The 26,282-nt window shown below is 43.3% G+C and overlaps 1 protein-coding gene across 1 annotated transcript; it reads right to left on the bottom strand.

The window, feature by feature from the left end:
* Window positions 1-1,767: 1,767 nt before the first annotated feature.
* tm9sf2 (transmembrane 9 superfamily member 2) lies at window positions 1,768-25,157 on the bottom strand. Its single transcript, XM_062527607.1, has 17 exons — window positions 24,841-25,157; window positions 24,069-24,136; window positions 21,764-21,857; window positions 20,763-20,890; window positions 20,158-20,287; window positions 19,318-19,442; window positions 18,918-19,023; window positions 17,302-17,381; window positions 15,675-15,783; window positions 12,643-12,775; window positions 11,886-12,005; window positions 10,102-10,159; window positions 8,278-8,437; window positions 7,718-7,869; window positions 7,324-7,435; window positions 5,540-5,711; window positions 1,768-3,067 (listed from the first exon to the last, which is right to left on the bottom strand). Exons 1-17 carry the CDS (start codon window positions 24,991-24,993, stop codon window positions 3,000-3,002), a joined length of 1,968 nt encoding a protein of 655 aa, XP_062383591.1. The 5' UTR covers window positions 24,994-25,157; the 3' UTR covers window positions 1,768-2,999.
* Between the last annotated feature and the right edge of the window lie 1,125 nt (window positions 25,158-26,282).

Raw genomic sequence — 26,282 nt, 5'->3', positions numbered from 1 at the left:
TCCTATGCTTTGGTTATCAATGTGATAACATGGGCCTCCAGAAGAGGTCAAGACTGGACTAAAGAAGCAGGCAGCTGTCCTCTAAAAGCACATTATAGATAGGAAGAGGTCATACTTCCAGCCCTTTTCATCTTAATGTCAAAATGCTATCAGAATACCCGTAATTTCCCGACTATTAGCCGTGGCTTATACATTGATTTTGCAAAATTTCTTCAGCTATGAGGTTAATACAGGGGAGCAGTTAATATGGAGTTAATATGGTTTTGTTTCTTTTAACTTGCATAAAACACTGTCCTGCGGCTTATACACAATGCGGCCTATATGCAGGAAATTACTGTACTCATTTGAGGGCAGTAGTGGAAAATATTAGGCACTGACCAATTTAAATATCTCAAGACTGAAACAGGAAATCATCAAAAATGTATAAGAGGTCTTGGGGGAAAAAACTGTCTATATCATAGCGACGAGTGCAAAATCATAGGAGCCATAGTACATGAGGAATATGTAAGCATTACTTTAAAAAGGACAGGAACAGGTGACAGAATACCAGTAAGTCCGATTCAGCAATGACCACATCTGACTTGCCAAATGAGTCTACAAACCCTTTCCCAGGATCACAAGCACTTTCTTTTCCTTCATTAACAAAGGGGTGAGGTAAGCCGTTCAAACTCCGAACACTTGAGTCGGTGTGATGACTGTGCCTGTTCCATCTCCTTGAACCAACTGAACCCTCCTTCTTATTCTTCACAGGTATTTCAGATTAAAGACGCAACAACCACAGTTTCGGCCCCTTAACACACAAAAGAGAACTTCTGAGTCACCGAGGCGAACAAAACAAGTGAGTTTTCCCCCTCGAGAAGCGTAAGGGGGCAAGTGAATCAGTGGCCTTATAAAAGCCCTGCTGAGTCAGTCAGGGGAGAGAGAGAGAGGGGGCGATCACTCACTCTGGATGAATGTGGACGACAGGGACTGTCCACCCACCCATCTGAGCTGTCCTCCCACCAAACTAACCCCGTCTGGAGGAACGCTGGTAGCAGGACTCAGGGGAGTGGTGGTGTGGGTGAGCCATTTTAGCACTCAAATGCCAGGAGAGACGACATTCTCTCTTCATCTAAAGCAAATGAAGAGGTGGACAAAGAAGTGACGCAGGTCCAAGCAAATGGTGGCATCAAACACAAAGAATGAGGTAAATGAGACAAGCCTCATAGTAGGCTAAGTGAACTGTCACAGAATTATTCATCTTCAGATAAAAGACAAGTGGCTTCTTTGATTCATGGTGAATAGCAAACCATCAAACTGGACGTCAATTTAAATTTAACCTCATTCCTTACATATATCACAGGTATGCTTTGTGGCTTAATATTAGCATCTATCACTTAATCCGTGAAGTTATCGTAGCTCTGTGCCAGGGCAGAGACTTGTATGACTATATTTTACCAGAGTGCATGCTTCATCAGCCTCTCTCTGGTTACTCTGGCTGCAGTTTGTTTTTCCTAATCAACCACTCTCAGAGCAGAATCCTACCTACAGAATGAGATGGCCGTCTTAGAGACCGTTGAGGCACCCTCTTCTGGTCATCACTAGTAACTGCATTACTGCAAGTACACCAAACCTTTCGAAATCCGCCGATGTTCTATCCACATCAATGTCACTGTTGATCTACACCCAAGGAGTTCATGATGAACTGCTTACATTTAGGATGTCGTTCTCGTTCTTCTGCTAATTTCCATCCTAACTTCACAGGCAACAGACAAAGAAGAAAAAAGATTTTGGACAGAACATTTGGTTTTATTTTCCTACTGATTTCAAGGTATTTTGTTTATTTGCAATCCCATGGTATTTTTCAAAATCAGTGATGAGGAAAAGAAAAACAAAGCTAGAAGATGACAGAAATGAGGCCATCATAATTTATGTATGTGTGTATGTATGTATGTATGTAGTATGCATACCATACAGTCAACAACAGAAAAAAAAAACATCTTCTGCTCTCATCACTCTCTTGGGAGGCTCTCCCATCACCTGATCCTTCCTGGCTTTCAGTAAGAAAGTCAAACGTAACCAAACACCGGGACTGCATAACTGCTTGAATGAGGCACAGAAGAGTGTTGAGGCAACACAAAAGAGATAAATGGAAACAAATATAAAAAAAAAGGTAGTTAAATAAACACAAGTAGCTCAGTCGATTAATAAACACTCGAGCGTTTCTTTTCTTTATACAGCGAATGAAGGACAGAACAGGATAAAAACACAAAAGAGAAGGATGAGAAGACCAAGCATACACACTAATAACAACTCGAGTCAAGCTCTCCTGAAGAATGAATCACATCAACCTTTTCACCCCACCCCTCCATCAGTTCTTAACCTCGAACAGTACCAGATAGACCTCGGCCCAGTTTTCTCAGAATAAGAAAAGTTATTTACAATCAAGATTCTGATGCCTCTTATGTTGGTTTACCTAAGTGACATACCTCAGCTACCTACGTTGATGCTAGATGCATGTAATTTTTCGATTTTAAATGTTAGCAAAATGTAAGTAGTATGTACAAATGTTACCATTTAAGTTTACAATCTCCTTCTGCAGCCCACTGTCATGTAACGCAAAAGGGCTTATTCATATAGTATATTGCCTTGTGTTTGTGTATGTTTGTATGTTTGCAAGTGTCTGGGTGTTCATACTGACAAAATGTGAATCTATTGATGACCTGCAGAACTAGTGATGCTAGATGCATTCTACAAGTTCAGGTATGTACCTTTACACACACACACACACACACACACACCTATACATACAAACACACAGTGCACACACACTCATACATGTCTTAAAACTGTGTTGGTTGATGTCAGGCTTATGGAGTCAGGGTTGCAAAGCGAAGGGGCAGTCTTTAAACAGCGCGCAGATCCTTCTCTGTCTTTTTCTCTCTCTGTCCAGACGTGGTGACCAGTGTGACCAAGAGGGCGGAAAAGAAACAAGAGTCTCATCTTAGTGTCCGTGATGCTCAGTCCACCTTCACCACACTGTAGATCTTAGTGACGAACCAAAAGCACGCAAAGAATCCAATCGTTCCTATACCAAAACAAACACATGAGGAAAAACGTTAGTTTCACATATTTTGAAAGATGTGTTGTCATTTAATATAACATCATGTCTTTAAGATCTCAAACCCTAAAGCACTAGTCCAACTAGAGTACAGCCTGACAGTATGTGCCAGCGCTAGAGATTTCGGTTACATTGCTCCTTTGTCAAATATTAATAGCCCAATACAGACACTAAGGCTGTGTCTAAATTAAGGCAGGAAAACAGATATGCCTATTTGACGTGAAAATGATCTCCGTCCACATTGTCTTATTGCTTTTTAAAAAGTTTTGCATCTACATTAGAAGACAGAAACACCACAGAAGAGCTTGTTGTTGATGGTGTCTGGAACACAACATTTTATCAGTCATGACAACCGCACATTCTCTGAAGCTCTCGCTTTCCACTGTACACTACAGCGTGTTTTCAGTGCTACAATACACCGTTTCAATGTGAATGTGATGGGCTAAAGAGAGTAATAATAATGCATTTGTATATTTACTCAACTTAATGCAAATAGGACTTCACTAAGGACAAAATGTTTAAGGGTTTATTACTTGAAATATGACATACACAATGTAGTGCACTGTTCCAAACTTCAGCACCACTCTAACGGACTATAAACAATAAAAAGCAACTTATGAGGGTAAGGCCTGTTGTCACAAGTTTTGGGCAAGGTCCATTGGCTATATAGTTACAGTGCGAACACTTCCGGTGGATGCTTCTTTGTTGGTGTTCAGCGGTTTCTTCTTCCGGTCAGCGTACTGAGAATCGATACTAGGTATTGAAATTTAAACTTTTAAACGATTCCGGGTATATCGGAAAGCCGGTTCCGGTTCCAATCGATTCTCGATTCTCGATACCCAACCCTAGCGGCAACAATGGGATAGTCTATCCCGTATTAGTTACAGATCAGTGAGAACGAGCCTGGAGGACCGAGCATCGAGGATCAAGGAGAGAAGTTGAGAGGCACCCTATGGGTCTGTCCGAAAGCAGACGGCAGCTGTCTGCTGTCTCACTGCCTTCAGCTCTCCTCTCTAACCAGTCACTCGCCGTAGCAGACTAACATCAAGGTATCAGCTACTAACTTCGCTTCAGACAGCCTAGCAAGATAGCAACATAGAACACCGTTACCGTTTCAGGATACCAGAAAGCAGAATAACGCAACGTTCGACTTCAGCAATAGCTGCTCACAATACAATTTTAAATATAATTTTTGACGTTGAAGGCAGCATGAAGGATACATCTATGGTGTCTTCAAAATGAAGGCAGCATTTTATAGAAATATTTGATTGAGACATGCCGCAATGCCTGTTAAAAGGCATCTAAAAAGACAGTTGAAGACACAGCCTAAATCACACTGAAGAATTTCTGAAAATTGAGAGAAATAGTTTGAGGTATCTAAATTATATGCAACAGATGTGCCATACAATTCTCTTTCTAAGAGCCCATTACATCCTCATTCAATCAATTCTGTTCCGCCACTGAAGCACCTTCTGGAACCGAGAGTGATGCGTCTCAGTGCACACTAGAACATGTGCACGACGGGGTCAAAGTTCAAGAAGTTTCTGGTAGTGCAGTTCCCCATGCTGCTCAGAGAGAATCACTCCACTGATGTGAAAACAAACACGCTGGCTGGAGCTGTCAGCACCGCTTACAGAGGGGGCTGTCACACACACACACACACACACACACAGCTCACCAGGAACAGTGCACACACTCCTCAGCATGTGCGTGCATGTGTGAGTATGTGTGGTGTGTTTGTCTGTATCAACAAGTGAGAGTGTGTAGGTTAGTAATAAGTGATTGTATTTATGGAAATGTTTGTTGGCAGATGAGTGACTATGTGTATGTGTGAGCGATAGAGACAGACAGATACATAGAGAAACAAAGAAAATGCACGAGAGAGAGAGAGAGAGAGAGAACGAGAGAGAGAGAGAGAGAGAGAGAGAGAGAGAGAGAGAGGGAGAGAGAGAAAAAAAATAAAGCTTCAGTTTGAAACTCTGGAAACGGTCTTAATGGTCTTCTGGAGAAGCTCCCCACCCAGCCCCCCTCCCGACCAAAACCTGTTTGCTTCACTCCATTACCCTGCATTAATGAGCCAGCCTGGACACACAGACACATACACACCAGTGTGGCCTGCTTCACCCTAGTTACTCAAAACCAGACCCCCCCCCCCCCCCGCCCCCTCCCAACACACACACACACAAATGTGAGTTAGCCTCTGCAAATCTCCCTTGTTCCCTCACTCACACATTATGTAGGCTCTTTAAAACTTCAAATCACCATTTCCAAACTAGACACACACAATTACTCACTTATGAACACACACACACACACACACAGACTCACTCACAATTATTCACTTACTAATACACACAGACAGACAGACAGACAGACAGACAGACAGACAGACAGACAGACACACACACACACACACACACAAAGAGTGGTCAGACGTGCCTGTGAAGAGGAAGAAGATGAGGGCCATGATCATGGTGTAGCCGAAGTAGAGGATGGTGCTGGCCAGACCACTGATCTGAAGCTTGGAGAAGAAGTAGTGGACGGCGTACACCAGAAAGTAGATGGCCGTGAAGCCACTCGTCAGGAACGAGCGCCACTGCCAGTGGTAGTCCTGTGGACAGACATTTATTCGCTTATTTAGCAGACACTTTTGCCAAAGCAACTTACACATGTCAATTACATGACACACACACTTGTGCACAATTATGAGTCACACACACACACACACACACACACACACACACACACACACACACACACACGCGCGCACACACACACACACTTATGCACACTGTTAAACCAGTTACAGCAGAGCAGTGCAATTTGTCTTTTCTTTTTTTGAGTAGCCCATGGAAGTACACACATTAGTAAAGATAATGGTCATTTACAATTTGAACAGCTCTTTGACAAACCCAAATGTTTAGAGTACATTTGTCCCTTAATTGTTTCAACACTGTGCTTGTTGTGTGTCTCTGCTGTAATTCTTGCAGCAGTTTTCCTAGTGTCCAAAACAAATGTATCCGTGGGGAGACTAATAAAAAGATACGTTGTCTTTTGACTTTGATCGTGTGTGTCTGAATTGACGTCACAACTTCATGCGGGAAGACATGAAACAACAAAGATGTCTGAAGCAGAGTGCACTGGCTGGGCATGAAAGGAACGTCTGAACTCTATTGAGCTGTGTCCGGTTAGCCGTTAGCTGTGAGCTTGTGAGAGTGCTCCAAACCTGACTCACTGCTTTCAGTGCTGAGTCGGATCATAAAGCACATCCATGTGAATACACATAGAAATCACTTGCTAGAGGGATTCAAGTATTCAAGATGAACATTGCGAGGGCTGAGAAGCAAGCGGGCATAAGTGACATTTCACCAAACTTTACAGGAGAGCCAAAACAAATCTAACTGCTTCTGTATGTTCACAAAGACCTTTGGTTTTTGTTCAATAACTTAATCTATAAATATTTTACTTCTATAATTGTGTCAGTTAGAAAGAGCTCCTCAAGAGCTTTCAGGTGATATAACTAAATTTTGACCAAAATGTCAATTATGTCCTCTTGCTTCTCAGCCCTCGATTGTTTCCATCTTGTGTCAGCAGTAGTTATTTCTCCTGTTATCCCCACACTAATGAATTTCATTGACAGTCCCATCGGCTGTCATCGCTACATCTCCTGTCGGAGGCCCCGTACACACGTACACACTGTACACACTGCTTAAACGAAGGTATTTGTCTACGTTTGGACCGGTCATCCACATGACAACGCATATAAACGAATGTTTAAAAAAAAAATCAAAGTGTAGATCTGCGAATTCTCCGTTAATAAATTGGCGTGTAGCCAGAAATAACCGGAGATCTGCGGTTTCGAACGTCAGAATATGCGCCAAAACAACAACAAATCTGCTCTTGCTTCTCAGCCCTTGATTGTTTCAATCTTGTGTCACCAGTAGTTATTTCTCCTGCTATCCCCACACTAACGAATTTCATTAACAGTCCCATCGGCTGTCATCGCTACAGTTATTTCCTGCATATAAGCCACATTGGGTATAAGCCGCAGGACAGTGTTTTGTACAAGTTAAAAGAAACAAAACCATATTAACTGCGCCCCTGTATTAACCTCATAGCTGAAGACATTTTGTAAAATCATTGTATATAAGCCGCGGCTAATAGTAGGGAAATTAGGGTCCATCTCCTGTCTGAATGTGGCCTGTATTGAGCGAGCGTCTCACCTCAGCGCACAGGTGGAAGTAGCAGAGCAGGATGGTGGCCTCAGAGCAGGTGATCACCAGAATGATGAAGACCAGGAAGAGGAAGCCAAACATGTAGTACATCTGATGGGACCTGGGAGGAAGAACCACACAACAAAATGAACACGTGTATCAGTTTGTTTCTACAAGTAGTACACTGAATGTCATTAAATAGGCCTTAAAGGTGCCATCGTGACTTGTGTCTGGAAAAGTGAAACACTGACATTGTTATGATCTATGGGACATCAACCAATGAATTCATGAGAACAGTTCATGTTCATGACTTTTTCCCTCACGTGTCCATATATACACACGTACTGTACGCAAGCGCACACACGCGGATACGCACACTATGCTGTCTGGCTGAGCATCTTACCAGATGCTGTTGAGTATGAAGAACAGCTGGATGAAGATGCAACCAAATGGCAGGATTCCACCCATGACAATGCCGGGGAATGGCTTTGTGTAGAACGACTGCTCTGGAATCTGACGAGGGATCTGATTGGTCCGAACCGGATGCTCAATGGCCTGTAGTCAATAAAATGATCTTTTACATGATATGTTGCGTTCAACTTTTTTACATACACTTTTGTTTCAACAATAAAAAAACAAGATGGAAAAAAAAAACTAACCGTAGTACAAATTAAAATCTGTCAGTATTTAAATTCACATCCATGTATGACTGCATGCCTGTAGCTGTGGTATGAGAGGTTATGAAGTTAGTTGTGGAATGTGTTCATCATAGTAATATAAGGGAAAAGGGTTTAGTGATGGAAGAGAAAGACAGAAGGACAGAAAGTTAAAGAGGCTCGCGGAGAGAGAAACCGAGCGGTTCGCGTGAGGAAGCAACGGATGATAAAGGCAGGCAGATCATGAGGTCACAAGGTCACGGGAGGTCAGAGGTCAGTGGTGAGGTTGGGGTGGGGGTTCACTCACGCTCTTCTTGAAGCCGAAGTAGGCCCCGATGAAGGTGAGTGGCACGGAGATGCAGAACCACAGCGCCAGGATGGCCACCAGCGTGCCAAAGGGCATGGCCGCCGACGAGCCCTCGCCCCACAGGATCAGATTCATCAGGAAGAAGTCGGCAAACACCACGCTAGGGGGGGGACACAGGGCAGGGGTCAAGCGAGGGGACACAATCCCTTATTTTATGCTGTTGCTGTTTTTTTTTTTTTGGGGGGGGGGGGGGGCGGCTTTTAGGCATTTTAATCAGATAGGATCAGTGCTTGAAGTGGGAAAAAATAAGTGCAGGAACTCTAATTTTCCGACATTTGTGCGGTGAAAAAAAGTCTTTAGGATGTGTTGGTTCAAAAACACTTTCAAGCAATAACCTATAGGCCTAGACTACTTTTTTCTAATTCACAAATGAATACTGAAAAACCATTAGGCCTACTGTAAAACAACATGAACCACACCAGTGTGATAGCCTACTTGTAGGCCTAACAATAGACTGGGGCTAAAGTCCCAGTTGAAGAAAACTGTGAAATAGGCTGTAGCCTTGTTACGTTGATTTAATTAACAATAACATCTGGCCAAGAACAGAGATTCAAGGTAAAAAGTCAGAACAAAAGAGTGTGACTGTAAGTGTTCTTTCTATTACTATTTTGGGTTCTGAAATGGCATATCAAGCATCTGCCATCGCTATGACAAACAGGTGTTTGAATACAACTTCTGATTTGAAAAATAAATTCTTTTGAAGTGGGGGAAATGGGGAGGTATAAGAAAAATGCAGAAATTTGATGTGATTTCAAAAAAGGATATACAGAGACATTCTATACTCCATTGGAATCAGTAGGATCTCCTGTTTATTTTGACATGTAGTTTGCCATAGGGCAGTTTCGAAATCGTGAGCTATTTCACAGAGAAGAATGAGTATGACGCAAAACTGAAAGTGACATTATTTTTTGTCTGTAACTGTAATTTTCAACGCTAATTATCTCGCGAACCGTTCATCATAGAAACTAGCGGCTAGTGCCGTTGGAAAGGTCAGGTTCTGCAGTTTCATATGATATGCCTGTTAATTCTGTGCGACAATCTCGCGCAGCAATATGACTGAGAAGAATGGGTTCGGCCGCGGCCGCATGGTGCGTTTCAGAGAGGTTCGGCCGGCGGCCCGATGGTAGTAATCTTCCCGCGGCCAGGTACCGGTCCGTGACCCATAGATTGAGAAACAGTGTGATAGGGCACTGTCGTGGCTCGTGGGTAATGTAGTGTTTTATCAGTCTTGTGATATTGTCTATTAGTGGGCCACTGTCGCTGCGTCGGATCAGTTCAGTAAGTACCGGAACGCAGAAAAAAGTGGCGGAACCCAAAAGACGAAAATACAGAAGTTCCGGAACTGCGTTCCGCTGCGTTCCGGCCCACTTCAAGCACTGGATAGGATAGTGTGGTGGAGAGAGACAGGAAGTGAGTGGGAGAGAGTGTCAGGGTGGGGTCCGGAAAGGACCACGGGGCGGGAATCGAACCCGGGTCGCCGGCGTGTGGTGCAGGCTGGGGCCATGCTGTTGGTGTTTACTGATCATGATACCCTTGACATACACAGTGACCACACCATACCATTTTTTACATTCCTTGTTAAATGGTCGTTTTGACCGAAAGCCAGGCTGCCTATTTGATTCTCGGTTTTTGTTTGTCTGGCACCTTCGCTATTGTGAGTGCAGTCTAACTCCTTCAAAAGATATTCCCTGTAAAAACACCAATGACATACTGATGTGTGCTATCGATTATGTGCTACTAACGGAGTACTAATGAGGAGCTCACCCCGGGCACAGGAAAGCGGTGAGGAGAACGTTGGTCTTCCACTTCTCTCCTCCGAATGCTGCAGAGGGACACGAGGGAGACGAGAGAGCTCAGAACATGACACACACTTGAACACCGACGCTTGAACAAACTGGACCATGACTATATCACCACCAACATTCAATAACATGAATACATAACATCGGAATGCTCCACATGTCTTAATTCAATGAATGCTTATTCCAATTATGACCTTATTTGGATTAAGGCCATCAGAAAATGCTGTTTACATGCCAGAGTCTTATTCAGAATATTGTCTAAATTGGCTTAATTGGACCATGACTACATCACCCACCAACATTCACATTTGATATTTTTGAAGGATTTTGAAGACTTTTTCACTCTCTATTTCCACCCCACCCATCATCATTATCATCATCAATAGTTCTTCTATTGGGACATGCATGGAAATATCGCTTGCCCTTAACCATTGATGACAATGCCCTCTTGACTCTTGGCCTATGGATGGATTCAATCAGCACTCCGTCGAGACCCTATTGACTATGCTTACATGGACGTCAATATTACAGCTATTGACCTCATTCAGAATAAGACAATATTGAGATTATTAGGTTTCCATGACTTGTTGATGGACTATTCCATTCATATTCCTGTTTACAGGTAGCAAAGCATGGTCCGATTTTTACTAACAAAGACTCTGATTCTGTGAAAGTTTTTTCACTATAAATCGTAACAGCACATAAAGCGATTAAGGTGTATACATGCATACATTGTACCTCAATAACATGATTATTATTCTTTTTCATTATTATTTCCAGCTTTTTGCTTTGCCCTGTCTTGTTTCTTTTTGCTGTTGCTGTTGTTGTTGTTGTTGTTGTTGTCTTCATGAATGTATGTCTACTTTGTTTCCCCCAAATCTGTTATCCTTTGTGTCTTCTACCCTCTATATGGCATGTATGTGTTATTGTCTTATGTGTTCATCAAATAAAAATTAAAGTAACAAAAAAAGAACATGATCAGAATGCTCCACATGTCTTAATTCAATGAATGATTATTCCAATTATGACCTTATTTGGATTAAGGCCATCAGAAAATGCTGTTTACATGCCAGCGTCTTATCCGGAATATTGTCTAAATCGGCTTAATATCAGAATATTAATGTCCATGTAAACGTACCCACTGAGAATGACAGAGTTGTCTCAGTGGAGGTGGACTTTGTCTCTTGTCTTGTCAACAAGCCAATATCCAGCTCCACATCCATCTGTGAGTGTCAAACACCCTTTGAACTGGCCACCACACTCAGTAACCCTATTTTTATTCACTGTGACCTAATGCTGGCCTACTGCTGGACATCTGATCTATGCTGCAGTCTTTGCCAAGTTTTGTCACTGCTGTGTACTACTGTCATTGGCTGCGTTTCCCAGATTCGTTAAGAAGCTCTCACTCTTAGAGCGCTCGTAAGAAGCTCTTAGCACATTAGAGCTTCTTAACGAATTTGGAAAACCCGGCCATTGTGGTGTGCTGTATGTCATCTTGTCCCTGCTACATGTTGACGTGTTGTGTGTGTGTGTGTTTTTTTTTTTATATGTCTTTTTTTCCTGGAATTGCTCCATACGAATAAATTTTTGTGAACTGAATTGAACTGAACTATCGCCTTCATGAGTTCAGACAATAGGGCAGTAGCACTCTGCATCACGCTCCAGTGGCGCTTATGGCTCCTAATGAGCTTGACCTTGAGGGGTCAAAGGTTGGGCAGAGTCAGGCTAAGATTAGGGTCCACTCACACTTGTAGAAGCGGGCTGCCACGTAGCCGGCTGGCGTGCCCAGGAGGACCCACAGCACCACGGCACACGTCATCAGAGCGCCACGGTTGGCCGGAGATAGGAAGCCCAGGCAAGCGAAAACTAGATTGGGACACACACACACACACACACACACACACACACACACACACACACACACACACACACACACACACACACACACACACACACACACACACACACACACACACACACACACACACACACACACACACACACACACACACACACACACACACACACACACACACACACACACACACACGCGTGAGCAGTACATCTATGATCAAGTGCACATACATACACGTGATGATGACCTGACAGGCAGGCAAAGTCACACGCACACAAAGACACACTTGGACACATACACAAGCACAAAACTGGTCAAACAATCACAAAAAGTGTAGTAATTTACAGTGTATAAGACCCATTGTGCATAAACTGCATCAGTTTATGTGTTTTATGAAAAAAAAAAAAAGTTTATTAAACATTACTTTATTGTGTCACATTTCAAGCGGCTACTGACATCAACCTATCTGTGACATGTATCAAACCACTCAGTTGTGTGTTGAGTGCCCACAGGGTCCCCAATAGCCCAATGAATTACAATCAGTTTGAGCTTCAATCCAAAAGAAGAGTAAAGTAAGTAAGTAAATAAATTCATTTTCACGCAACTCGTGTATGAAGCTTGCAGCTGTGCTGCTGCTGCGGTACTCACAGAGTGTGACGAAGGTCATGATGAAGATCTGCGTGCCCGAGCCCAGGAACACGGACAGCAGCATGCCCTTCCGTGGCGGCCGGAACACGTCGCCGTGCACCAGCTTCCAGCCAAACTCCTCCTGGGCATCCTCCTGCAGGGCACATGGGCATAGGGCATTACATATAAACACACACACACCTCTCCTGGGCATCATCCTGCAGGACACATGGGCATAGGGCATTACATATAAACACACACACACACACACACACACACACACACACACACACACACACACACACACACACACACACACACACACACACACACACACACACACACACACACACACACACACACACACACACACACACACACACACACACACACACACACACACACACACACACTCCTGGGCATCCTCCTGCAGGGCACATGGGCAAAGGGCATTACATATAAATAAACACACACACACACACACTCCTGGGCATCGGGCATTACATAGGCACCCATAAACAAAAACATAAACACACACACTCCTCCTGGGCATCATCCTGCAGGACACATGGGCATAGGGCATTACATAGGCATCCATAAATATAAACACACACACTCCTCTGAGCGTCTTCCTAGAAACGAACAGTCTTCCTAAAAAGATCAGAATCATACTCGCACATGCTTGCGCGCACACGCGCGCGCACACACACACACACACACACACACACACACACACACACACACACACACACACACACACACACACACACACACACACACACACACACACACACACACACACAGTGGAGATGAGGTTGAGGTCAGTACGAGGTCATGAGCTGGACAGAGTGTGTGTGTGTGTGTAGGGCTGCTCAGTGCAATAACTCTGTCTGTCAGTTTGGGGTTAATGAGTCTGATCCAGATTGAAACGCTTGCAAGGGGGGGGCACTTCAAAGACGAGAAGGGGGGAGAGGGAGGGAGATGCAAAGGAGGAACGACAGGGAGGGAGGGAGGGGGGGGAGGGAGAGAGATAGTGTGAGTCAGTGTGTGTGTGAGTGGAAAACTTTTACAGTCATGCCAATAAAGGTCCCGAAATTTCAATTTGATAGAGACAGAGAGGTAAAGACAGGGACGGACGGACAGAGAGAGAGTGAGTGAGTGAGTGAGGGATGGATGTATGATGTCTGTCTTTATTTGATTTCCTTTATATACCACTAAGTGTCTGTTTAATTAGAAATGCTTTGGCAATGCAGCCTGTTTTCGTCATGCCAATAAAGCTCTATTGCATTGAATTGAATTGGGGGAGGGGGGCAGCGGCATTTATGGGTGAGTGACCTTGTGTAGCCTTAACGTACAGCGTATGCTGGGGTAACCGAAACCCCCAAACCATCATTGGTCCACCAGCTGCCCAACCAGACAACGGGAGGTGTGTGTGTGTGTGTGTGTGTGTGTGTGTGTGTGCTAGTGCAAGGGCCACGGGGGCTATGACACAGACTCGGACCCCAGTCACTCCTAATCAGTGTAAAACCATTGTCCAGGCCTCTGATCACCCTTAATTACATGCATGCATGTATGCGTGTGTGTGTGTGTGTGTACATGTGTGTGTGTGTGTGTGTGTGTGTGTGTGTGTATGTGTGTGTGCGCGTGCGTGCGTGCCCTGTCACTCAGCATCACACCAATACTGGTGTGCTCATCCCCGGTGCCCTGATCAGTTTTAAATGGGAGTGACATGCACATGCTATATGTAAACAAAGCCATACAGGGAACATCACACACATGCACACACACAGATAACGCTACAGCCATTGCATAATAGCTGATGAAGAATGAATAGTGAGCTTAAGGGCTAAACAATGGAACCCGAGGGCTATTTCATAAAAACAGAATTAAGAAATCCCACTCGCAAAGCAAGTGGTCAACGTATTCCGGCTATACGCGGTTCACGAGGGTCATCTCAGTTGTAAGTGATTCTGATAAATGTGGGTTCTTTGCGTTCTTCAAAAGACCTCATGGTTGAAATAGAAAAGCATGTCGCCCCGCATAGCCCATTTCACATTAAATCAGTAACAGCCGTTAGAAAACAGCATCCTAACACGGCGAGAAAAAGAGTGGCAGATTGACTGAATGCATAAGAAGACTACGCACATATGGAATATGTAGTCTATCCATACATGCATATGAGCTTGTCGTACGCACAAATAGTTGTAAAAGAAACATGAAACTGTACACATATTTCATTACCTTTTCCATGTGTGCAACACTACTGTTATGAAACTGAGTAAAGGCTAAATTCAGCCAGGAACACTATAACAAAAATCAGCAGATTAAGCTGGGATTTGCTTGAGGAACACGTCAACTTTGGGGTGGACATTTGCTTATTTACTCGCTTAGCATAATTCAGGGACTGATACTAGTTTAGATGTTCCTGTATCCTGTATGCTCATTGAGCTCAATGCAAATCAGACAGGCTAATAGGCTCACTGGAAAAAACACCAAGCCAATCTCTAGCTATGGTGAAGGGTATGTGATGATGTGGGGCTATTCTAATTCCAAAGGCCAAGGGAACTTTATCAGGATGCATAATATCCTGGATCCATGAAATAGCTGGCATTAAGGCATTAAGATCAATTGTCAAATGATGACTTTATATTCCTCTTTTTAGGCAACTTGCATGGTATCAAATACATGGGGGGAAAAGGGGTAGAACATGGAGCATGGAGGGGCCATGATTCCAGGGCATGCTCTTCTGGGAAAAAATGGCAACATTTACTTTACATGTTAGTTTCTAGTTATAAATACTTGCAGTGTCCTTTTCGCGAAAAAAAAGAAAAGAAAAAAAAGAGCTGTCTACCTCTCAGAACAAGTTCTGAGGCTTTTCCCAATGGGATTTTTTTTTTTTTTTTTTTTTTAGCAGAATGTGGATGGGGAGAAAAGCAGTACAGAGGGACTTCTGTACTGTAAGGACGTCTGTTTGCGTAGTACATGAGGGCTACTGCTCACACTGGTGCATCCTAGAGCAAATCATGTGATCTCTCGTGCGTCAAGATACTCACCACTGAGTCGATCTGGTTGTAGCGGGCAATGTCCTTATGGAGCGTCCGTAACATGATCATGGCCACCATGCCAGATAAGAACAGCACGATGACCAGCGAGTTCATGATGCTGTAGACCAGAAAGAGAAGAACAGGTTAACTACTTACAAAACTAATTCAGAAAGATGCTAGACAGAAACATCTATTTATCTTTGCATTTCAGGAATGACCGGCACACCAACACTAACCCTAACAAGCTGTTTGCTCTGTGTGTGTGTGTGTGTGTGTGTTTGTGTGCGTGCGCAAGAGAGCGAGAGTTTTTTTTAAATCAACAAATACCATACTTATACATTTTCTTACAAATACGTTGTTGTCCATGATTGTATAAGTATATAAGTATAAATGCTCTTTTGATCCTGTGAGGGAAATTTGGTCTCTGCATCTATCCCTATCCGTGAACTAGTGAACACACACAGCACACGGTGAACACTCAGTGAGGTGAAGCACACACTAACCCGGAGCAGTGAGCTGCCTGCTCAACAGCGGCAGTCGGGGAGCAGTGAGGGGTTAGGTGCCTTGCTCAAGGGGAGCAGTGAGGGGTTAGGTGCCTTGCTCAAGGGCACTTCAGCCGTGGATGTGGGCATGGCAGTGCTCAACCACTTTCCCCGCCCACATTTTTCCTACTGATCAGGGATTAAACCGGCAACCATTGGTTACAATCCCGACGCCCTAACCAGTAGGCCACGGCTGCCCCATGAATGTGTGTGTGTGTGTGTGTGTGTGTGTGTGTGTGTGTGTGATGATTGTACACACCAGATATGAATCGAAAATGGGTTGCAAAAAAGTAGGTCCCTGCAAGACAGGGTGAATGATAGACTGTAATGACAATAATATGGCTGGCAATCCAACCCATCACTGGCCTCTGCTACAGGATGCCTGTAGTCCAAATACAAATGAAATGCACTTGCATACATTTAATAGCTTTCCCTTCATTTGTATTGCATAACGTATCTTGTTTGGCAACAAAAAAGGAACCATTCCAAGGCTGCTGTGTGACTGCATGAAACAAGATAAAATGCTGTTTCTAGTCAATATTAGGCCCCAGCTGTGGCGCAACTGGCTGGGGCACCTACACCGTATGCTGGCGACCCGGGTTCGATTCCCGCCCCGTGGTCCTTTCCGGATCCCACCCCTACTCTCTCTCCCATTCACGTTCTGTCTCTTTACACTGTCTCTGTCATTAATGCAATACATTAAAGGCATAAAAAGTAAAAAAAAAAAAAAAACATTATACACACGCACTGTAAGTTGAAGAATCATGGAGTACCCATTTAGTCAGAGGTCTACCTATGTTGTTGCCTTCTGGTTAAATGGGCTACTGTACATTGGCTTCTGTAACATGTCTTCTGCGTATGTTCTCATGACAAAAGCAATGGTTCGGAAAACAGTTGAAGTATTCAGTGTGTGCTGCTAGCATACACTTTGCAACACTGCTGTAAAGGTGTTAACTAAATTTTGACAACTTTAATACATCCACTTAACTCTATTGTACATTATTATGTATTAATGGGATGTATATATGTGCACTGGTGACTATCAGTTTGATAATGTATGTGTCCAAGCACGTGTGTGTGTGTGTGTAGCTCACCTGAACCATTGAATATTGGTGTGAGGCATGGACTCCAGGATGTAGTCCCAACGGGATGCCCAGCGGATGTGCTGATCCTCCTGAGACACACACACACACACACACACAGCAGGGTAAGCAGGCTTTAGAATGCACCGCAGCCATCACACAAACTGCAAAACCCCAAACCACATACTGCCCTTGACACTCACCGGCCAGATTTGATTCTTACAGTAGACATCACAGCACTGAGACTAGCATATAGTCATGCTAAAATGTCCTGTGTATTAGCCACACTGTGTATAAGCCACAGGACAGTGCTTTTATGCAAGTTAAAAGAAACAAAACCATATTAATACCATATTAACTGTCCCTGTGTATTAACATCATACCTGAAGAAATTTTGCACAATCAATGTATAAGCTGCGGCTAATAGTTGGGAAATTACGGTACACCATCCAGCGGAGCCGTTCACCAAGTTACTAAATGAAGGGCCGTCCCAAAAGTGTGCTGCCTCTTATCTTTGGATTTGTGCACCGTAATTTCCCAACTATTAGCCGCTGCTTATACATTGATTTTGCAACATTTCTTCAGCTATGAGGTTAATACAGGGGGGCAGTTAATATGGTGTTGATATAGTTTTGTTTCTATTAACTTGCATATAACACTGTCCTGCGGTTTACACACAATGCGGCTTATATGCGGGAAATTACTGCAGTATAGCTTTAGTGGCGAGCACGGACTGCTTTCTGGAGTGGGGAGTGGGACATGCCAACGGATAGTTCAAAACAAAACAAACAGGCCTAAAGTTCCAATATTTTGCTTTGAAAATGCTGCATGTGGTCTCGCAGATTTCACTTCGATATAATAGTGTGATGCATTATGCTGCAGGGAAGGGTAGTGTATGTAACCCATAATCAGCTGGGGTTTACACTCCTGAGGGGAAAAAGGGACACAAAACAAAACATCCAAATCTTCCCCACGGCCCTTATGATTAGCCCTCTGGGTAACATGAATAACATAAGAAAGGGTTAGGATAAATACACTCAGGGGGGCTAGCAAAGTGCGCCCTCAAGTGGTAGACACTGAAAAAACAACCCAGACTTGAACTGGTGAAGTGATGGGATGTAGCTCACTGTGAGTCCTCAGCAGCGTGAGAATCTGCTCCCTGCACTATTCCGTGCTATTATCTTTAGTGGACTGAAATGGCAATAATTAAAGCAACACTAAAGCACCTTTCCTCTGGCACACGCACGCCATTTGTTTATCCAGCAAACAACGATGTCCACAGACAAGGTAGAGTATGTTGCATGATTCTGTGAAAGTATAATGTATTGTGACATTGATTGAAGCAAGTCAAATGTATAGTTTCTTATGTCTCATTCCATCGAACTATCCGCTACCCGATCTGGTAAACTTCTAAAGTGTGGACTGCGACGCGATTGCAGAGGTGCCGTTCAACCTGTTACAAGTTGATGAACCACTGAAATGATTTTGGAAACATCATTCTAATACAAATACAACAATATAATAGATACAAAAAAAAACCTCTTTAGTGTTCGCTTTGGACAAAGGCGTCTGCTAAATAACCATAACCATAACCATAACCATAACCAAGAGCTAGTATGAGAACTCACCAGAAACTGCACAGAGTAAGTATAGTCAATCTTGAGCTCTCCAGAAAACTTGTTGCTCAGGTCCATGGGGCCACCAGTGCAGTCCAGGTTCTCCTTGTGCTTGAAGCTTTAGGACAGCGATAGCCAAATCACGGCATGTTAGCATTCAACTAACAATACAGGACAACACGGAGAGGACTACAGTAATTTCCCGCATATTAGCCGCATTGTGTATAAGCCTCAGGACAGTGTTTCATGCCAGTTAAAAGAAACAAAACCATATTAACACCATATTAAATGCCCCACCTGTATTAACCTCATAGCTGAAGAAATTTGCAAAATCAATGTATAAGCCGTAGCTAATAGTGGGGAAATTACGGTAGACTTCCGAACTATGGTGGTGATGACCGAACACCCTCACCTCTTGGGCTCCATCTTAGCGGCGACTAGCCGGGCACCAGCGGCCTCGTTCTCCACCACATGGTAGTAGATGGTGATGTCCACATGGTTGAAGATGTAGAATGTGTCCTTCTCGTTAAATTCAGACTGGACAGAGCGACGGAGAGAAAGAAAGAAAGAAAGAAAGAGAGAGAGAATGAAACAGAGTGAGAGAGGAACACGTGGACATGTGTTAGTTAAAAAGTGACAAGATGTCCTAGGATCAGGGTTTGACAGAGAGGAGAGGCAAGAGGTAGGACTGGTGACCTCACTTTCATGAGCATTCACTGTAAGAAGTCATGGAGAGGTAACTCAATTCTTAGTCAGCACTAAACTGGGTAAACCCAGTCCGATCTGCCGGCGAATGGATTTCACCCTGCAGCTCAGGCTGGAAACCTGCACATTTACCTCCCCTGCTTCTTGTCCACGTTTGCTGGAGCCAATCACAAACTGGCTTATCCACCAGGCACACCGGGATCATTGGTCTGATTGGTTGAAGGACCAATCCAAGTGTAGAGTCATTTGAACTATGCCCATTGATCAAGCCTCTTGGGCAGTAGAGATACAGCACAGACTCCCCAGACTAATGTTCAATCTTAAAAGATTGAGCTTAGTCTGGTGATAGCCAGCACTACAACAGAATACATATCCCTCAACGGCCATGCACACTGCACTAAACACATGAAGAGAGAACTGTATGTATTTGTACAGAATACATACACTCACAAAGACCACCTACCTCACCACCCCACATTCAGACATATTTACATCGACACACACAGCTATATGCGACACACAGAATTGCTTTCTGCCTCAGACTCACGTTGACAACGCAGGCATCTTTGGGGCGACCGGATTCGGTCACGTAGCAACCGATGGGGAATCCCGGATTGCAGAACTTCTGACCGTCCTCCACGTCATAGCACCACGTGACTGGCATGTTGTCAACGATCCTGCAGACCACAACATACATTACAGGGCCTGTCTCTACACCCAAAACACTTAACATGTGTTAATGCCTGTGTATGTGTGTGTGTGTGTTTGACCATGCGCTTGTACACAAACAGGGTGCAAAGAGCATCACCGCCCACACCACACGGTTCAGAGAACGTTTCTTTCCGCAAGCTGTCAGAATACTGAATGGACATGTCACATACCAATAAGGCTTATTTGTGCTCTAAGTATAGTGGTTGTGTGTGTGTGTGTGAAATGACTGTATAATGTGTTGTACATATATGGATAGTTTGGCTATGTGTGGTACTTTACAATCCTATTACTGCAAAGTATATGTGACAATAAATAACTTGAACTTGAATAGCTTGGTGCGCTTTTTCATCAGCTCGCAGCTAAACAAAGGTGAGGGAGAGAACATGGCAGAGGAAGTGAAAGAATGAGAGAGAGAGAGAGAGAAGGAGAGAAATTCCTTACCAGTGGTGCTGGTAGTTGAGCAGCATGCCTTTCTTGAGGAAGTCCACGATGGCCTTGTCATTGGCCTTGCCTGTGTCATACTTTTTGGTGCACACATGCTTGCACTCCTCCTTCTTTTTGAACTCAAACTGGAACACAAAGACAGGCACACACACACGTTTAGGGAGAGGGCCGAAAGCTCTGCAAATAAAGCCATTCGTTCTGGGAAAAAACGGCAAGTCATGATAAATGTCTGCTTCACGAATGATTAGTTGTATACTTCCAGCCTTATTGACCAAACCATTGGCTACCAGCCCTCTGTCAATAGACTAATGCTAGTATTACTTTCTGTCATGTTTCACATGAACTGGATGGCATTAGACATTAAGATTGGCATATTGTTGCAAACATTGTAGCCTTGAAGTACAGCAAGTGCCAGACCAATTATTTATTGTATGCTGACGTGAACTTTCAAGCACTACCACAAATGCAAAACAAACATTGCAAAGAAATTGCCTGCAGGGCATTCTTATCGAAGTTCTTAAGTGGGAAAACAAAGAAGTTCCTAAGAAATACGACAATTCTTTAGAAAATATTGGTGAATAGCATTTAAAAACAATTTTTTTTTTTGAAAGATTCTTTTATTTGGCTTTTTATGCCTTTAATTGGACAGGACAGTGGAGAGAATGACAGGAAGTGAGTGGGAGAGAGAGTCGGGGTAGGATCCGGAAAGGACCACGGGGCGGGAATCGAACTCGGGTCGCCGGCGTGTGGTGCAGGTGCCCCAGCCAGTCGCACCACGGCTGGGGCCATTTAAGAACAATCTTAAGGACTTCTTATTAATTTTCTTAGGAATCAACTTAAGATTTAACTTAAGATTGTTTTTGTGAATCCGGCCCCAGGGTTTGACCGAGGAGAGGCAAGAGGTAGGACTGGTGACTACTCACTATTCGCAATTCAACTAATACATGACAATGAACCAAACATTCTGTGGATGTACATATGTGTTGAAATCTACTCACTTTATAAGGGGAGGGTTCAATTCTTTCTCCAAACAGAACCTGTCCCAGATTTTCAGAAGGACGGTTTTCTTTATCACTGGAGCAGAAGTCAAATCTGTAGGAGACAGGAAGAGTACGGTCAATAATCAGGACAACAACATTTTATCAGTAAACTAAATGTCAAAGTCTTGAATTGTCCTACAGCTAAACACAATAAACCTGATTATTATTACTTCTAACAAATAGGTATGTATGGGGCCTCCCAAAATGACTTCTAAAAGTTTGTTGTATCACACTGATGTTCCATAAATCACAACATGCATACACTGAAGGTGAAAAAACATGTAGGCCCACTCCTTTCTATAAGCTATCACACGGTGATAGTTAAAAAAAGAAAAAAAAAGAAAATGGATTTCTGGGAGGACACCATGATAAACTTCCAAGGACAGACCTGGCGAGATTGGTTAACTGAAACACTAGTCACTGAAGAATCAAAATAAGACAAATCAAGATAACTGAAGCTGATAACTGATAAACTGACGGGCACACTCGCAGACTGGGTGTCTAGGACGAGCAAAATGACCGTCATGAAAAAAAATAAAATAAAAAGATATACAAAACAAATATGTAGGTGATGGCTTGTCAGTCTGTCAGTAACACAATGTACTTCTTTTATCTTAAAATAATGGCTGCAAACTCATTTTGATGACACACTGACTGAATAAGGAGTATGTCTCTGACATTATAGATGCAAGCCTGGAAGGCCGCACTATACCCTCCTGTTGTTGTTGGTAGAAACATGATCCTTTTTGACAGTTTTAATGGCTAATGGGCATCCACCCAGTGCCTTGATGGGAAATGGGAAATTATGAAAAAGGGAATTCCTACATCATTTTACCTCGAGTTTCCGACCTTAAACAATTTGGCTTGTATTCAGAAAAGATGTTGTATTATTCAAATACTGAGCTGATATTTTAGACAAAGCAAACAGATCTAAACAATCAAGAGCACATTAGAGCATTCTCTGACCAAACAGGATCTGTGGTATATCTTTTATTTGTCCACCACCCCTGACATGGCTCCACGGTCCCTACACTACACTACCAATTACCTCTTAAGAACGCATGTGGACACAAGAATAAGCAGCAACAGACAGCTGAAAAGAGAAGTTTGGAAAGGCAGGGTCACATGAAACTCCTCTGGTTCTTCATTAGTTGTCTAGGCTATGTGATCTACAGAAGCCAATGCGATTCTCCTTTCCCATCAGTCAGTTTGGTTTTTTGAGGGTTTTTTTTGGTTTAGGATGCTCTGTAGACGATTGTGCCTTTGCTTATGTAGTCCTATACAAAATTATACTATACCTACCTAATTATGCAAAGTTTAGCTTATATTTAAAAGTAAACATTTTCTTTTATGAATATTTCAATACTTTGAAACAGAAGAGCACATTATCGAGAAAAAAAAAACAGTTTATTAGCAGAAGGTGTTAGTAACGGTCTTGCTTTCAGTAATTTCCTATAGCGGGATGGAAAATCTACATTGGCTTCTAAGCCCTCTGTATTATTTGCAGCTTCGGTGACGGTGACATACTTTCATAAACCCAGGGCTCTGTTCTCTCACCCAGTGGTCTACTAACTTTATCATTTGCGTTGCTTATGACAGCGATTTCTTTGAAATACTTCCCATAAACATGAAAGACAGAAAAAGCACACCGCCAGTGCATTAGAAGTATAACAGACAAACTATTTTAAGCCCTCCCTTTTTTCTAGCAGTTCCCAATCAGAACCCCGACTAGGCCCTGCAGGGCTAGGCCTGCCGTGAAAAGAGTCACTGTTGCTACCTGAACAATTCCTCCTCAGTGCAGAAAGCAGACATGGCTGACTGCACATTTCCCTACCGCAGCTACACAACATGACTGACAGTATGAACTGTGTGTGTGTGTGTGTGTGTGTGTGTGTGTGTGTGTGTGTGTGTGTGTGTGTGTGTGTGAGAGAGAGAGAGAGAGAGAGAGAGAGAGAGAGAGAAGCTCGTAGGATATGTATGTTACTTTGTACATGGGATCTGAATGTAAAGTTGTCTACACCTGTAGGAGGCGTATGTGTCAAGTATGAAGTATGTGTAGAGAACGCATTCTGAGTGAGTGATTGGCATGCTGTTGCAGCATCATACATAGTTACACGTACACAATGTAATTAGACAGGTTTAATCAGACCTTTAGCAAAGTGACACCTGACTTGCAAGTGTGAGTGTGCACCTAGTCTGGAACACACGATCTATGTGCTTCATGTAAAGACTATCAAATCCAAGAGGGTCGGTGTTTACTTACGCAGTGTACTCATATGGCAAAACGGACTCCACTGAATCCAGCCTATTCACAAACAGCTCAATGGTTGACTGAAAATGAAACATATGGACGCGTTAGTTTCCAAGCTCGTTGTTTCTTTTCTGTTTCTCTGACAAATCAATTAAACAGGGTGACTGACAGTGTTCTCTAAATGCTGTCTAAGTCCAACTGATTTGCAACGTTATCACAACACCGGTGAGGACTTGCTAGCATGACAAAGTCGCAGTCTGTCGCTCCAAATGTCAACATTCGTACGACAACGAGCTGAATTGGACATCTGAACAATTACTATACAGTAAATTACCACCTCACTTTATCTAATGACGAACATCAGCCAGCCATTGAGCTAGTAAACTGTCAGAGGGCGTTCAAAAACAGCTAACGTTACCTTACCATTAGCTTTGTAGATAGCTAGCAAGTTAGCTAAGCCATGGGTGTAAGCCTCACTGTAAGCAGTTAAGGTTAACCAATATCATTTGGCAGTAACCACCCGAACTGACAAATATGGCAAGGAAGTTAAAGAGTCATAGTTATATGTTTTAAGTTTAGAGAAGTAATGGGTGTCGTGCAAGAAAATATGACTTGATTGGCGATTGGTAGCACTAGCTAGCGTTAACATTCACGTTACCTGCTAAGCCATGTTAACGTTAGGACAGCCAGAGACTGGTAATGGCTTGACTGACGTTCGCTCAAAACCGAATTTATGCAATCTGCGTAAACATAAACACTACGATTGTCATTAAAAAACACCTACCTTGCAGTCAGGTACTTCATTCTCTTTCCCCGAATCTTTCTCACAAAAATTAACAGGGGCCAAACCCGGAAGATAGAAACTTGTCGCGTACTGCAGGACCCCGGCCACAAAAAAAACGCTTAGAAAAGTGTGAGAGGGGCGAAAGATGCACATTTTTGTGCAGTTGACTGCCTATTTGCTTCTTCAGGAGTATCTACATGCAAAACCACGTCCTACTGGCAATTCCAAGTCATTTGTGATGATAAGGCGGAACAGTTACCATAAGGAGACTGCTTGCTTGCCAGCGTAACCCACTTTCTTCTCTGACAGACACGTCATCTGGTATACGTCGAACGTGCTTTCTGTGGGGATTCTGGGACATTGGAGGATCACTGAAGCAGGCTGCTTGGACAACCCACCCTGGGACAACCCACCCATTCATAGTGGGGGAAAAGCCCACAAGACAGAGACAGACTGTAACCTTTGGGCATTTCTTTCTGTTAAACTACATCACTCTTTGGTCAGAGCACTTAAGCTACAGTACCAATCCCCAGTAGCCTACATTCATGTGCATCTTTATCTTTAGTATATTTTTACTGTTCTTAATCATGTTGATTTATTGATTGATCTGTCTGTCTGTCTGTCTGTCTATCTATTTATCGTAGCCTACTTGTATCTTCTTGTATTGCACAGACTGTACAGTCGGTAGCACATCCCTATAACTGCAGTTTGTTTGTGTTGTTAACTCTGTTTTAGGTGTCTCTCTGTTTGACCTAACCTAACGAATTCTGATCCTGATGTGTGTCTGTGTGTAAATGTCAAAAAAGCAAATTCAGACATAGGGGCCTAAGCTATAGGCTATTGTAGGTGTGATTAAAAATAGATGCATGTCGATTTTTGAACCTTTGCATCTCATCACAAAGAGATGTCTCTGTGTTTTCCTCATACCTAAATTACTCTTTGCTGTGTTATGTTGTTAATTAATTTTAACCAAAATAATATTTGATGTGATGAACAAACTGAGTCTCTCAAGTAATTGCTCACACATGGATGAATGGATGGATGGATGGATGCTCTCCTGTTGCACAGTGCGCCGCATCACACCACGCCATGCCACATTATGCCATCAGGTGGCGCCAGGTGGATAAGCCAGTGTGTGATTGGTTCCTGCAGATTTGTAATGGAAGCAGGATAGAAAAGGTTTCCAGCCTGAGCTGCAGGGTGAAATTCAATCAGATACTGTCCACTGTGGCTGTCCACTGTCTCAGAGTCCCCTTCCTAATTGTGGATGGTGTCTCTCACAGAGAACACTGTACCATCTGCTGTACACTTGTCTGCCAGATCCCACAACTTCCTCCTCTGCAGGGGCCTACTGGCACCCTTACACCTGCCCAGGCAGCTACACCTGCTACACCTACAACTATACACCTTATGCGCCTACATACCGTTACCAGTCGTGCGTG

The sequence above is a fragment of the Sardina pilchardus genome, chromosome 23 (assembly GCF_963854185.1).
Source record: "Sardina pilchardus chromosome 23, fSarPil1.1, whole genome shotgun sequence".
NCBI classification, from domain to species: Eukaryota; Metazoa; Chordata; class Actinopteri; order Clupeiformes; family Clupeidae; genus Sardina; species Sardina pilchardus.
Note: the sequence above shows the minus strand (reverse complement) of the source record. Positions and strands in the feature narration are given on the sequence as shown.